This window comes from Argopecten irradians, chromosome 13, assembly GCF_041381155.1.
Source record: "Argopecten irradians isolate NY chromosome 13, Ai_NY, whole genome shotgun sequence".
Lineage (NCBI taxonomy): Eukaryota > Metazoa > Mollusca > Bivalvia > Pectinida > Pectinidae > Argopecten > Argopecten irradians.
In genome coordinates this window covers 4,427,526-4,441,508 of record NC_091146.1, presented here as the reverse complement: position 1 = coordinate 4,441,508, position 13,983 = coordinate 4,427,526, and the positions used below count along the sequence as shown (strand labels likewise).

Genomic DNA, 13,983 nt, shown 5'->3' with positions numbered 1-13,983 from the left:
TGAGGTGAAAGTGATTTATTATGCTTATGAAAGGATGATTTCTGTCTGCTGTAAGAAGGTCTACATTGATATCGCCTACAATGAGGATTCAAGGGAGAACCGGAAGGAATTCCAAAAAGCGTGTATGCAATTTGGAGGTCTGTATACTGTGCAGAGAAGGTATTTTTTATTTGGAAACTGGATCTCAGTCCACACAACTTCACCTATGTGGAATTCTAAGTCGGCTCTACGACTAGTGCACAGGACATTGGAAGTATATACAATAATCCCCCACCCGGAGCCCCACGGTCTTTACGGAACATATCATACCTATCTAGAAGCATGTCGTCGTCTGCTATCGATATATCGAGGTGAGTCTCAGTAACACATATTAGTACATCACGTGACAGAATACTGGATTCTGATTGGCTACACACATGGAAACTATTTGCAATAGTGCCCGGGCAAGCGGGCACTATTGAAGTGGCGCGAAATTGAACGTGAATGTATTGTGACGTCACCATTACATGACGTCATTATAACGTTGCGCTTCGACCAAGACGTCAAGATGGCGGACAGGCTGTTTTGTGCGGGGATGGAAGCAAATCTTGTTTTTCTACAGAAGACTGTTCATTAATGTTCTATATTGATCCTCTTTTAATTTTCATGAAGCTGAATCCCGTTTTTATAGAACCCCATATCTCTGCCACAATTTATATGTTGTACTTTTAATGTAACAATGAGGTGTGGAAATGAAGCGTTGCGAGGTAGGCCTATCGCTTGACATGCTTCTCAAAGTTTGCGATAACATGGAAAACGGTCTCATGTCAGGGTGATGTACTAAACCCATTATGGCCTGGTTGAGAGGGCACTATTGCCTCATAGTATTGTCTCATGATGGGATAGTGCCCTCGCCTTCGGCTCGGGCACTATTCCATCCCTCGACAATACTATGAGGCAATAGTGCTCTCTCAACCAGGCCATAATAGATAATTATATCACAATCAGATGCTAAATTCTCTAGATATGCTAGCTTATTTCTACTAAGACTCCGAATGTTAAGGTAGCTGGCTCGACCGTTTGAAAGTAATTAACTTTTTTTCATTTATTGATTTTTTTATTTGACAATGTATGGTCATGTTGTGTCAATAAATGAACAAAAAAGTGTATGTCATTGTGCTAGTTTTTTTGCTAGGCTCTTTTAAAAAGTGTCACCTTGGCAACGACTTCACCAAACCTTTGCACGGAAATATGGCACAACAGGACATCTGCTTGGTAATTGTGATAGTAGAAAAATATATGGAAATATAATATATGTTTATTTGTTCTTACTTTGATGTATTTGTATGGATGTCCTGTGACTATAAATAAATATAAAACATAAATCAATGTATCTATTGACTCCTAGCGTCGATTTAAAATGTGTCTCTATGGCAACGTGTCCCTCAATTTTCAGTACTGATTTATAGCAAAATGAGATGTCCATTTCAACATGATAACAATCTATGAAGGAATAATTAACTTTTGTCCAAAGAAGCTCATTTTTGCAGAGGACATCCATATCTTTATAAAAATGACAAAAAATGGTATGTCATTGTTCAAAGAAAAAAGTTATTGGATGTTAAACCCATAGCAACCATATCCCTTGGCAACATTTTTCTATTATGTATAGATAGGGTTGCTGTGTATATTTTAATGCAATATAATGTGTGTTTTTTTTATAAAGACATATTTATGCACGCAACCATGATAAAATATTTGTTTTTCAATAAAAAGCCCATATATTTTGGTTATCTTTCATTAGTTAGTAACCAACCGTTGCATAGCAACCAGGTAGTATTCTATCGGAAAAGTCTTACCTAGATTCAATTTTGCATTCTGTTCAAAGTTATTTGATATATAGCATTTTCACAAAAGTTTTTCTTTAAGACATTCATGTTTTTTTCATTATAAAAACAATTTTGTAATGAAAAAAACATTCTATGAAAGGTTGTTTACCCTAGCAACCATTTTCAAATATTTTTCTTTCACATAATTGAACATTTCATAACAATGAAATTGCATTTCCATGCATAGAAATGATCAAATTTTGTGGTTGTTAAGTTATTTTCAATCAAATATCTCAATTTGTATAATAAATTATTACCCTCAAGAGAATATAAATGAGTGTCATATGTAAAACTTTTGTCACATGACTTCCAAGATACCTTATCGAAACTCAGTGGTTTTTATTTTTGTACTTTGTGTTCCCTCCATTTCCTAAACCTGGCACATATACCAGCTGGCTCAGCCGTTTGAAAGTAATTAACTTTTTTTCGTTGATGCATTTTTATATCTGTATTAATATCTTGTACCAATAAATTAACTAAAAAGTATAGGTCGATGTGCTAGGTTTTTGCTAGCCCAGTTTACAAAGCGTATCCTTGACAACGATCTCTCCATGTAGAAGTGTCAACATGCAGCATAATGATATATATTCAAACAGTAATAAAATGAGATAGACATATATGAATGGTTTACATGTATTTTATTTTGTTGATCATTAATTTGTATATTGCATGAATGTCTAGTTGCAATATATGAAAAAGGAAATACATGTAAGTGAGTTCAATTTTTTCAAAATCCTAGTTATGGCAACGCTTTCTCAAATCCTAGTTATGGCAACGCTTTCTTAAATCCTAGTTATGGCAACGCTTTCTTAAATCCTAGTTATGGCAACGCTTTCTTAAATCCTAGTTATGGTAACGCTTTCTTAAATCCTAGTTATGGCAACGCTTTATCAAATTTCAGTAAAAGTACAAAGCGTAACGAGATGTCCATTTCAACAATACAAAAATGTATGAAGGAACAATTAACTTTTTTTCCAAATATGCATATTTTGCAGAGACGGTTCATATGTTCATAATAACTTAAAACAGTAGGTCATAGTTGAAAGAAAAAAGATATTGACTTCAGAAGGCATGGCAACCATATGTTCCTAAGCAACAGATTTGCAAATAAAGTTTTAAAAGGGTTACATGTAGCAAAAACAAGTGTGTTAATTACCACTAGTACTATCACATTTGCTATACCAATAAATTATATGTTATATATACACATACTATGTCAACGTTACTTTGTCTATACAATAATTGCAACTTCACATCAAAATGAAGTGACTTCACTGTGAACATATATCAACTAGAAAATTAGAAATCTAATTTCAACTTGCTCAGTGTAGAATACAAGCTAACTGAGATGTTCATGTATTGAAAACATGTCTTACATATATCATCACAATATTTTATGTATTTAATCAATGAATACAATGAGTTTATGGCTATGATGAAACAACTGATTTCAAAAAGTTTTAAATCTCATTGACACAAACTTGTAACTCAGAAAAATATCTCCCAACATTGTCAACAATTTTGGAAGATTTAGTCACTCTTACCCCTTTCACACCACATTTCTCTTCCAAAACATTCCTGATGCCATCCACTCCATTCCTCTTATATGCTAGCTTTAAACAACTAAAACTGAGACCACTGCCTGCAGTTTTCCAAGCCATAGCCTCACTCAAAATTTTTTTCTCTACTAACACTTTCAAAGATGGCATATTTGAAAGCGCTCTTTTGGAATATTCATAACTCTCTTTCACATATGATATAGAGAAAGTTGCATGCTCATAGCAAGGTTCAGTATACACCAATTTGCTCTCTTTCACTAGTGTCTGCAAAGAAGTGACATCCTCAATAGCATTGTGAGCATTGTAACACAAATTTGAACAAATTTGGCTGAGAGTACGATTTCAAGCCAGGAATTCCAAGTTTGAACAGCAGTTTAGTGTCTAAAAAACCTTATATGCAATCAAGAAATTTGCTTGTTTTTCCAACAGCCTCTAAAGCATGCAGGAAAAGTGGGCAGTCAAAAGATTTTATATTATGTCCAAAAATATATATTGGCGACGTTTGGTTTTGTAAAAAGGTTATAAATCCATCAATGTCTTCTGAAATAGAAACTGAATCAACTGGATGCCCTTCATGAAACAATTTTCCATTTCTGTACGTCAGCCCGGTGACAGATGAAGCTGCAGGAGATATGGCTTTCCCTGGGGTTACATAAGTTGCATAAGATGCCTCTCCAGTCACTGCTGCCATTTGGATAATGTGTGATGTCCTAGCTGGAAAAAAAGGTTATGTTATAAAGTGTTAAATCAAAATAAAATCCAAAATAGCTTTAGGCATATGAATAGTCATGAGACATCACTGCAATCGGTGAATCTTTGATAATTAGCATTTGCTCACATTTTGATAAGTTTGTAGAAAAAATACAGAAGCCAAGTAATTTCAATATCATTGTTGACTGTAAGGATTTTTTTTATGATTTTGGAGGAATCAAATCATTATATAAATAACATATGTGTGTAAATTTACAAGAAATAAATACAGGGAAACTTTATAAATTCAACAAAGTGGAAAAATCTTTAATTATCAACATCAAAGATAATCAACTGCCAACCATGTTGTTTTCTAATCAGTCCAACGTTGTGATATCAAAATCCAAGGTGGCTGCCTGTCGGCCATCTTCTTTTCAGATAGGTCCCAAAATGATGTCAGACACAGGGACAAAATGCAATTTGAATACCCCATCATCTGATGATGATGGTCTAAAAGTATGAGCAATTAAATAACACTTCATGCTAATGTTAATGGTATTTGTTACAGAAATGTATACCACAAAATGTGCGTATGGAATAATGGATAATTCTACCTAATCCTGTACTTTCAAGATCAAAGTACACTGGCTGAATGTTTTCCAGAATAGGAGCAGGTTCCATCTTTGGAGGTTGTTGTGGCCTGGGAATTTCTTTGATCGATTCTGTAGTGATACTCCCAGAGTCGATTGCAGAAGAGTATGACACACCTCTCACCTCCTTCACTGCAGTTGCTTCATTCCTATTTAAAAATTTGTTAGATATCAAATATACCATTTGGTACAAAATTACACATACATAACAGATACACATAAGTACACTACTGTACATACATGTAGCTTCATTCTGAATAAACATGAAATATGTACAGGATTTAAAATCATGTAAGAGTCAGATATCAGAAAGTTAAGATTGACAAATTTATTCTCTCATTATAAGAATACTTTTGTGGGGGATTTTTCCAATGTGAATCATTAGTGTTCATATTCAAATGGTTTAACTATCCTTAAGTTAACAACATTTAGTAGGAGACTATTTCATATACTTGAGACTTTCTGTGTATAAGAATACTTTCTCATATATGTCTAATACATCCTCAATACCTCAGGGGTTATTATCACCGCCGTTATATCCACATCTGGACCATGTCAGAGCAACATTGAAGGCAGTTCAGGAGAAAAAACTTTGCAAATGACACGGTAATAGTAACCTCTGGAATATTGAGGATGCCAAGATGTATGTGTATTAATCAATGCTATTGAGCAATCAAACATTTTTGCTTTTAGTGCAAGTCTTTTTTCTTTGTTTTTCTGGTGGTGGCAATGGCTTTCCTTCTACGATTTTCGTAATCCTTGAGCGTCCCAAGTCGCATGGTGTGTGTACCTGGCGACAGTCCAATCTTTCTGTGTACCTTGAATTATAAATACAAAAAGAAGGTAAACACTGATGTTTATTAACACCTTATGTAATTTATCAGTCATGGTGCACAATATGTGTAAACATTTATATATAGTATTCAAAACTTAAAAAATATTCCTGTCCAATATTTTTATGATATCCTTTGAAAATGGCCTGGCCTCAGGATCTGTTTTAATTTCATCGGTTATGAAACGAATTCCGTCACTATTGGGATGTTACGATAATAACAGATTTTCCTGTCATTCTCGGATACATTTTTTGTATGAAAAAGTCGGATTTACAATGCAAACAAATAAAAAATAATTATTTACCAATGATAAGTATGTGTGGCCTATGTTCTTTTGCAGAACGCCTCCAGCAACTATGTAGTTCAGACTAGCTGAGCCACTGTAGTGATGGGACTTTGGAGTCTTGGAGCTCACAATATTGTTGAAATTTTCATTGGCTTGGGTACTTCCAAGTGAAGATAACTTTTCTGCATGTTGGGTGTAGGAGTCAAACACATCAGATAAGGTTTCCTTTAATTTCATATCAGCAATTGGTTTACCATGTGGAAGACATCTGTAAATTTCCTGTGAGTTACACACAAAACGGCACCATGACTGATCACACATGCTGCGATCCCCAAAAGGATGCTTTGACAGAGCACTTAATCCTCTCTTCATACCCTCTGTATCACCAGTATTTTGTGCAAGAACATAATTGAAACATCTGATTATATATTTAATGATAGTGGTAGATAGATTGTTGTTGTTCTTCTGCAGGTTGTACAGGGTTTTGCTGGTTTTTTTTCACATGGTTTTTATCTGAAACTTTTCTTATATTAACATTAACATGTCTTCTCAATCTGACAATCGTTGTAGAATCATCGTCTGCGATGATTGATTTTGTGCTAAAGCCTTTATTATGACAATTAGTGACCATTTCTATAATCATATCTTGCTCCATTGCTTTAGCAGACCCGTCCCAGTTTTGCCTGTAGTCATGGTCCGGGATTGAAAGGTTTTTGCTGGTAGCATTGCTACAAACTCTACACGTCTTTGAGCGAATTTGGTAGTCTGTGATCTTGCCAGTATATTTCCCGATCATGGAACAATGTCCTGTACAATGAAATTAAAATAAAATCAAAAGAATGTTTGAATCATTACAGTTAAATCATTTACAGTCTCAAACCTGAAAATGAACCATTCCTATTGGCTATGAATGCCAACTGATAGACGTTCAAAGCTTATATTTACATTTGGTAACAATTTCATGTTGACATATCAAGGTATTTTGCATCTATAATCAATTAATCATTCGTTATCGTCAAGGATGGAACAGCCATTTGAACAGCCGTTTTCCGTGATCGCTTGCACGACAATTATGACATCACAATGATAATGACGTCATCATAAGCGATTGAAGTTCATTGGCTATATGACTGCCACCTGCGCATTGTAAGGTTATATAGTGGGACTGCAGTGAAAATGTAAATATATGTCAATGTACAATGTATAGTCATTGAAATAGGTTACTTGTGGGAACCGTATAACACTGCCAACCAATATAACTTGCTTGTGATCAGCATATCTGGCTGTTATAGACAGATTCTGGATTATACAGTTTTGTGACACAGAAGTAGAGATCTTGAGCAATGATATATTAAGACATTTTAACCATTCAGCCAGTAGTGTGGCATCATATTTACGTCTTTCTTTATAAGAAATAAAAGACTTTGAATAATGCAAGATTAGTAACATAAGATTTTATCTGTGTTACCAATTTGACATTATTCAAAGTCTTTTCTTTTTCAATAGATAAAAATAAGGAGTTTAATGTTATATGTATTTATGAATTTAAACTCTCTACTTCGTCATCATTAATTCATTTCACTTTATTCACAGCATATTGATTTTTAATTTTAAATACATACCAGACAAGCTGTCATATGATCTCCCACTTCCCCTTTTCTGCCAACCTGCATCTACTGAAACTTCTATGCTGTCCTCTCCTGTAATTCTGTATTATAAACTAAGACATGAAGTTAGATAACAAGAGATTGTTACATGACCATTTTGATATATCCCTTATCACAACCAGAGATATTTAAATGATCAATCACCATGCTATAAACTTTTATCATATGTTTTATTAACTAAAATAAGTGAAATCAGTTAATTTTCAGTTAACAGAGCATAATCATTGACTGATTATAAAACATCTTAGAACAGTGTATATTTTTTAAAAATTGCATAAGGCAGTAACAGGCAAAATTTAAAGTGTAAAATCCTATATAATTTACTATAAACTTTATATTTAGCATTGAATGCCTTTCAGTTGGCATTCATAGCCAATATGAATGAATACTGGACAGAGGCAAAGTCTATGAAGCACGAACTTGAATTTCACAGATTATCACAAATGTTTGCTAAAAAAAAATTCATAACCAGATAAAATAAAAAATAATGACATCAAAGCTTAATTAATTGCAAAATTATTACTTTAGGACTAGGAGAACCAAAAACCATGATTTTCACATAATACAAAAAAAATCACATACTCTGATGTCAATCTCTTTTCCTGCTCCCTCCATTCCTCTGCTGACTCTTTTGCTAGTACTTCCAAAGCTGACCCAGTTTCTCTTTGTCTCCGATCAAGCATGGCATGACTTACAGCTGGGATATTTAAGGATGTCAGGATACTATTCACCTGAGTTGCACCAATGCCAGTATGCAACATACCTGTTGATTGTTGAATAATCAAAACAAATCATAATTAATATTGAAGTCAGACATAAAACTGTATGACATAATTATATTGTTGAAATGTAATGTTAAACATCATATTCATGTACAACACATTTATGGCATTATCTAATAAACTATCTTCATAGACCCACAGCTGATTCTTACACGTATCAAGTATCTCATACTTTGATATATGTATGAAACTCATGTACTGTGCACTATTATTTATGTATTGGAAGGTTGCTTTGTGGATGTTATTTTAAAAAGAAATGTATGTTAAGGATTTTACTGTCATGCACAAATGTGTCAAAAAATGAATGATATTAGTGTTCATGACTGTGTATCATCAACATGTACACATACTATAAACTCAAAATGACCAGGTTAACATATGGATATTTATCACATAACTGACTAATTAATACAGTCATAAATACCGTAAATCACATGTGATAATGATGTTATAATCAAACTATTACATCACACAGTTGTTTCAGTAGACAGAAATTAAAAGTTTGATCTTATGGCTATATCTCCATATATATATCATAGAATCTTACACTCATAGTTATATAAACATAATATGAGATTTATTTAAACAATTTTAATAATTTGATATACCACTCGTCTGAAGAGTTGCAGCATATCAAATTATTGGATGTGCATAATAAATTTCACATTACATATAGTACTGTACTGAGTATAGTCACTCATAATATAATGTTTATATATACAGTGTACAGTACATTACATGTACATATGTACATATATGTCTAGTATGTATTCTACATTCTTGTGTAGCAGAAAATTTAGTGAGCAGACCGGTGTAAGAACACAATAACGTTCTACTGATTGAACTACCAGACTCATTGATTAGTGGTTATCAGCAATAAGTCAAGACCTACAATTGTACCATATAACATGTATTCATTATCTGGACTGAAATATTGTTGGAAAATGCTAGCACACTATAACTGTACGTGTATATTTAGAATGTGGTATGATGTCATTTGTGAAAAAATACCTTACCTGTTGCTAATTTTGTATTCATATCAAACACTTGCTGGTTGTGTCGTTTTCTTGTTGGTATCGTGTTGACGGCTTTGCATGTTGTGTTATTGCACGGAATCCGAAGTATTGCTCCAAGGCCATAATTTTTTTATATTTGTAGTGTGAGATAAACACAATGGCATACCATATGTTTTACAAGCTGACAAACCTTCAGCAAGGACGCCTAGTTCAATAACCCTACGACTATCCCTCCAATTTTCGTCATCTCCGACATCCACATCTTTCACAACATACGACAGATCCGGTACGATTACGTTATTAGTATCAGAACTACAATAACTGTGGTCGTTTTCCACCCTTTGTATATTCCATCGCCTCTTCTGCGCTACTAAATACTCTGCTGTCTTTGTGACTGCTTTGTTGAACGAAAATGTCCTAATTTGCGCCCCATTACTGCATTGCTTCTGCTGAGGCCGAAGATGGCGTCCGTGACAACACCTGCAACCGGAAGTGCATCCGGTGTTGTCGTGAAAGGATGACAATGGATTTTATATTTTAAAATCAATTAATGCAGCATAAAATCGTGTTGATGATAAAATTTTTAATAAACGTACCACGTAAAATGCACAAATATGAATGTTTTTTTCATTTATTTATTTAGCGTTTTCACGACATTGGTTTTTGTTTACGATGCGCGGCGCATTCGAAAACGGCCGAGCCAACGACCTTAAGATGAAATAAAGATATATCGTTAAAATGTGGGATGGGGCCTGGATTTGGATGAACATCGTTACAGGTGATCAACAATATCTGTATAATCAAGAAGAAGCATGGATTGTCGACAAGGGCAGATAAAGATAACTGAACCATAAGTGTTAATTTGATAGCATAGTACTTTAAATTAGAACATATTCCACTTCATAATCTATAAAGATTCATATGTAAAAGGTACTGACTATGTGTTAAAACATAATGTGTACACATGTAAAAAACAACCAATCGCCGATCGGTATGACTCTAGATCATTACCCATTATCGTACCCTGTAACCTATACCACCTACCCACTACATGAGTTGCTATTGCGGCCTATCGGCTTGCGCATGCGCGGGTTAAGACACCTTAGATGTTCGAGTGAATTACAATAGTACCCTCTAGGTCTACTCTCTACTTCCTAATCTCCTGGAAGCGAACATGAAATAAATAAAATTATTGCGTGCGAACGCAATAGTATTGCGTGCGAACGCAAAAGTATTGCGTGTGAACGCAATAATTATTGCGCAAAGGTATTGCTTGTGAACGCAATAATTATTGCGTGCGAACGCAATAGTATTCGCACGCAATACTATTACGTTCACACGCAATAATAATTGCGTTCGCACGCAGTAATTATTGCGTTCGCACGTAATATTATTTCGTTCGCACGCAATAGTATTTCGTTCGCACGCAATAATTATTGCGTTCACACGCAATAACATTGCGTTCACACGCAATACTTTTGCGTTCACATGCAATAACATTGCGTTCACACGCAATACTTTTGCGTTCACATGCAATACTATTGCGTTCACACGCAATATTTTTTTTTTATTTCATGTCCGCTCCCAGCCACCGTACATAAGCCCTTGCATGCACATCATTTTCCTTAGCATGTGTATTGAAGTGTAATTGAAATATTGAAGTGAAGTGTATTGAACTTTGGAGTTTTATGTGTATGTTTTTTTTTTTGTAAAACTCGTTTTAGAATGAGTATACCACGCGTGAGAGTGACAGTCTATACTTTGTAAAAGTATTGGAAATTAATAAATAAAAACTATATTGTTTTACCTGATAATATTCACAACTAGCCAAGCTCGCCTCCATATAAACAGCAAATAAATAGTGTAGGTCAAAAAGCTACTATGGTGAGATTAGGTCCCTCATGATGGACTGTCAGAGGTTAATGGGTTTTTTTGGCAGAGAGGAACTTTAATTTGATTCTAAGCATTTCAGGTTTGGAAGTCGTGGATTAGAGATCATTGTATGGAGAACATAACTGTTTGAGTTTTGATGTGGTGATGCTCATACCTGTCTCTTAAAATGAACTCATTTTCTTTTTATGAACGACAACTCGAACAAGTGCAGCTTGAGGCGGCAAGAATCATAACGGATATGCCATCCTTCTCAAGTAAAGACTCACTCTATTTCGAAACCAATCTTGTACCTCTAGTAAAAAGAAGAAAAAAAAATAAAAAAAAATATTCTAATGTATAAACTCCATAATAACCTAACCCCATCTTATCTGACCAGTATCCTAAAGTTGGAGAGCAATCCGCCTACAACATGTGAAATAGAGAAAACTATGTTATTCCGAAAGCTTGTTTGTCATGTTCACTTGAATCTTTCTTGCCATCTTCTATTAGATTATGGAATTATTTGCCTAGCAATGTCAGAGAGCAGCCTTCCGTTCGTACCTTCAAAACTTTGATACAATCTGATGTAAATTCTTTACCCGTTTATTATTTTACTGGGAAAAGGAAGTTTAATATTTTACATACAAGATTGCGACATTCGTGTAGCAGTCTGAACTATGATTTGTACCGAGTAAATACAATTAACGACCCATCATGCGCATGTGGTAATCAATGTGAAAATGCAACTCATTATTTTTTGAATGTAGTCTTTATACTAGGCAAAGGGATGTTTTATTCCGTAATGTTTCACAATATGGTAATATTTCAATTAATATTTTGCTTTATGGTGCTCCACACTTGTCCAACATGGAAAACAAAATGATATTTCAATGGGTACAAACCTTTATTAAAGATAGTGCTAGATTTTAGGTCAAGTCTGTAACAACAAACTCATTTTGATTTTTTTTCTATTTCTTCTTCAATATTTTCTGTATATATACATAATTATATGATTGTATGCTGTCAAAGTATTGTATATTAAGTTGTGATAACTTGTGCCTAATTCATTATTGTATTTTTGACAAAAAAAAAATGTTTGAATCAAAATGAATCAACAAAAAGAAATCGAGCTCATTTTAAGAGACGGGCGATGATAAGCGTATCAATAAGCAACAGCAAAAAAGTAAAGGAGCTCATTTTAAGAGACAGATTATTCGGTCTATATGTTGATATGTACATTATGTATTCTGTACTCCAGTACGTTTCGGAAAGAAGTTTCTCTGGTGAAATCATAGCATGAACAATATGAGAGTAAGAAATACATTGTAAAGATGTTACCTATACATTGGGGGATGATCTGAATTTTGCTAATTCTAAATTACGAACAGATCTTGCTAACAGAAGGGATGAATTTCATAGCTTCCGAGTTAGTATTTATATATAAGTGCACATTCATCGAACACTTAGCATCAAATATAACGTACCTACCTGAAATAATATTTCAAAATGAATGCATTTTCTATGACAACATGAGACTAAAACATATCTCATATAGACAACCCTACAGATGTATCAGCACGGCTTATTTGGTGTTAAATATTTTGCATAATGGTAGATCACACAAAAACTTCCAAAAGCGATCAAATGACACCATTTGAAATCTTATTTTCATTTTTCAGTTCCCGGGGGAGACTCTCCCGGACCCCTTTCAAACCTTTTCGCGGCTGCGGCGCTCGCCTAAAAAGCCTACAGATCCAACATCCTTCAGCAACGCGCCTGTTTATGTATGGACATCAACCCGTATCGGATTGATTTCCATACAATATCGGACAAAAAACAGTTTTAATGAAAGTTACTTTATTTGGTTTTACTGTAATATGCCAGAAAAGACAACGGTGGTGAAATGTACAGTGTATGTGAAATGTTCAAACTCGCTTGCTGTCCGTCATTACACATTGCGGGCAGACGTCTTGTATGCCAAGTTTTGTTTGGCAGTGGAGTAAAGCAACTTTTCTCTAAAAGTGCTCAAATAGCTCTTAAGCTTATGTACATATTGTTGTCTGAAAAATCATATCATCAACTCTTCGGTGGTTATGAATTGCATTTGTTAACGTACGTGACATGGCTCGGGAGTAGGTACAGCGTACATATTGTACCTGCTAATCGTACATAATGTATTACTATACGATTAGGAATTTCAACGGTATCAATTAAAATACTTAATGATGTCTTGGATCTTGTCAATATTGTTTGCTATATGTTTCATAAGGCCAAAAAATGTCTGTTTAGGGTTACCCGACCCACCCTAAACTTTTACCCCCGACCCTATTTTTTCCACTTTTCTACGAAAAACAAATTAAAAGTCCGGATTTCGATCTCAGACTCCGGTTCCGGCCATTATTTTAGAGTGAAAGACACTAAAAAAAGAAAAAAAATCTACCCTATTTTGTTTTTGCCAATGTAACCCTAAATACTTTTTTTTGGCCTAAGGAATGAACATTTATGCCATATTTTGCTTCGTGGTTATGTAACAAAGTTAGCCTCATTGTCCCTTTAATGTAGATCTTAGCAAAGTTTGGCGAAAATGAGTCTTTAAAGTTATAAGGGCGCAGCTCTTCGTGCCCGAAGGGTAACACATGTATGAAAATATAAGAAAAGACTCAATATTAAAAATTCAATCCTATACACTGACAGCTTCAGTTTGCGGCCGCCATTATTTTAACCACTGTAAAAAATCCCATCATTGTGAATGCGATGCTT

At 34.4% G+C, this 13,983-nt stretch overlaps 1 protein-coding gene and 1 pseudogene across 1 annotated transcript; both read right to left on the bottom strand.

Annotated features, from left to right (window-relative positions):
* Nucleotides 1-2,365: 2,365 nt before the first annotated feature.
* On the bottom strand, nt 2,366-6,258 carry LOC138306036 (uncharacterized; annotated as a pseudogene).
* A 58-nt stretch (nt 6,259-6,316) lies between these two features.
* Nucleotides 6,317-9,955, bottom strand: LOC138306035 (uncharacterized). The gene is made up of 4 exons (XM_069246367.1): nt 9,352-9,955; nt 8,136-8,316; nt 7,509-7,594; nt 6,317-6,693 (listed from the first exon to the last, which is right to left on the bottom strand). The coding sequence occupies exons 1-4, from the start codon at nt 9,371-9,373 to the stop codon at nt 6,317-6,319; spliced, it is 666 nt and encodes a 221-aa protein (XP_069102468.1). The 5' UTR covers nt 9,374-9,955.
* Nucleotides 9,956-13,983: the final 4,028 nt, after the last annotated feature.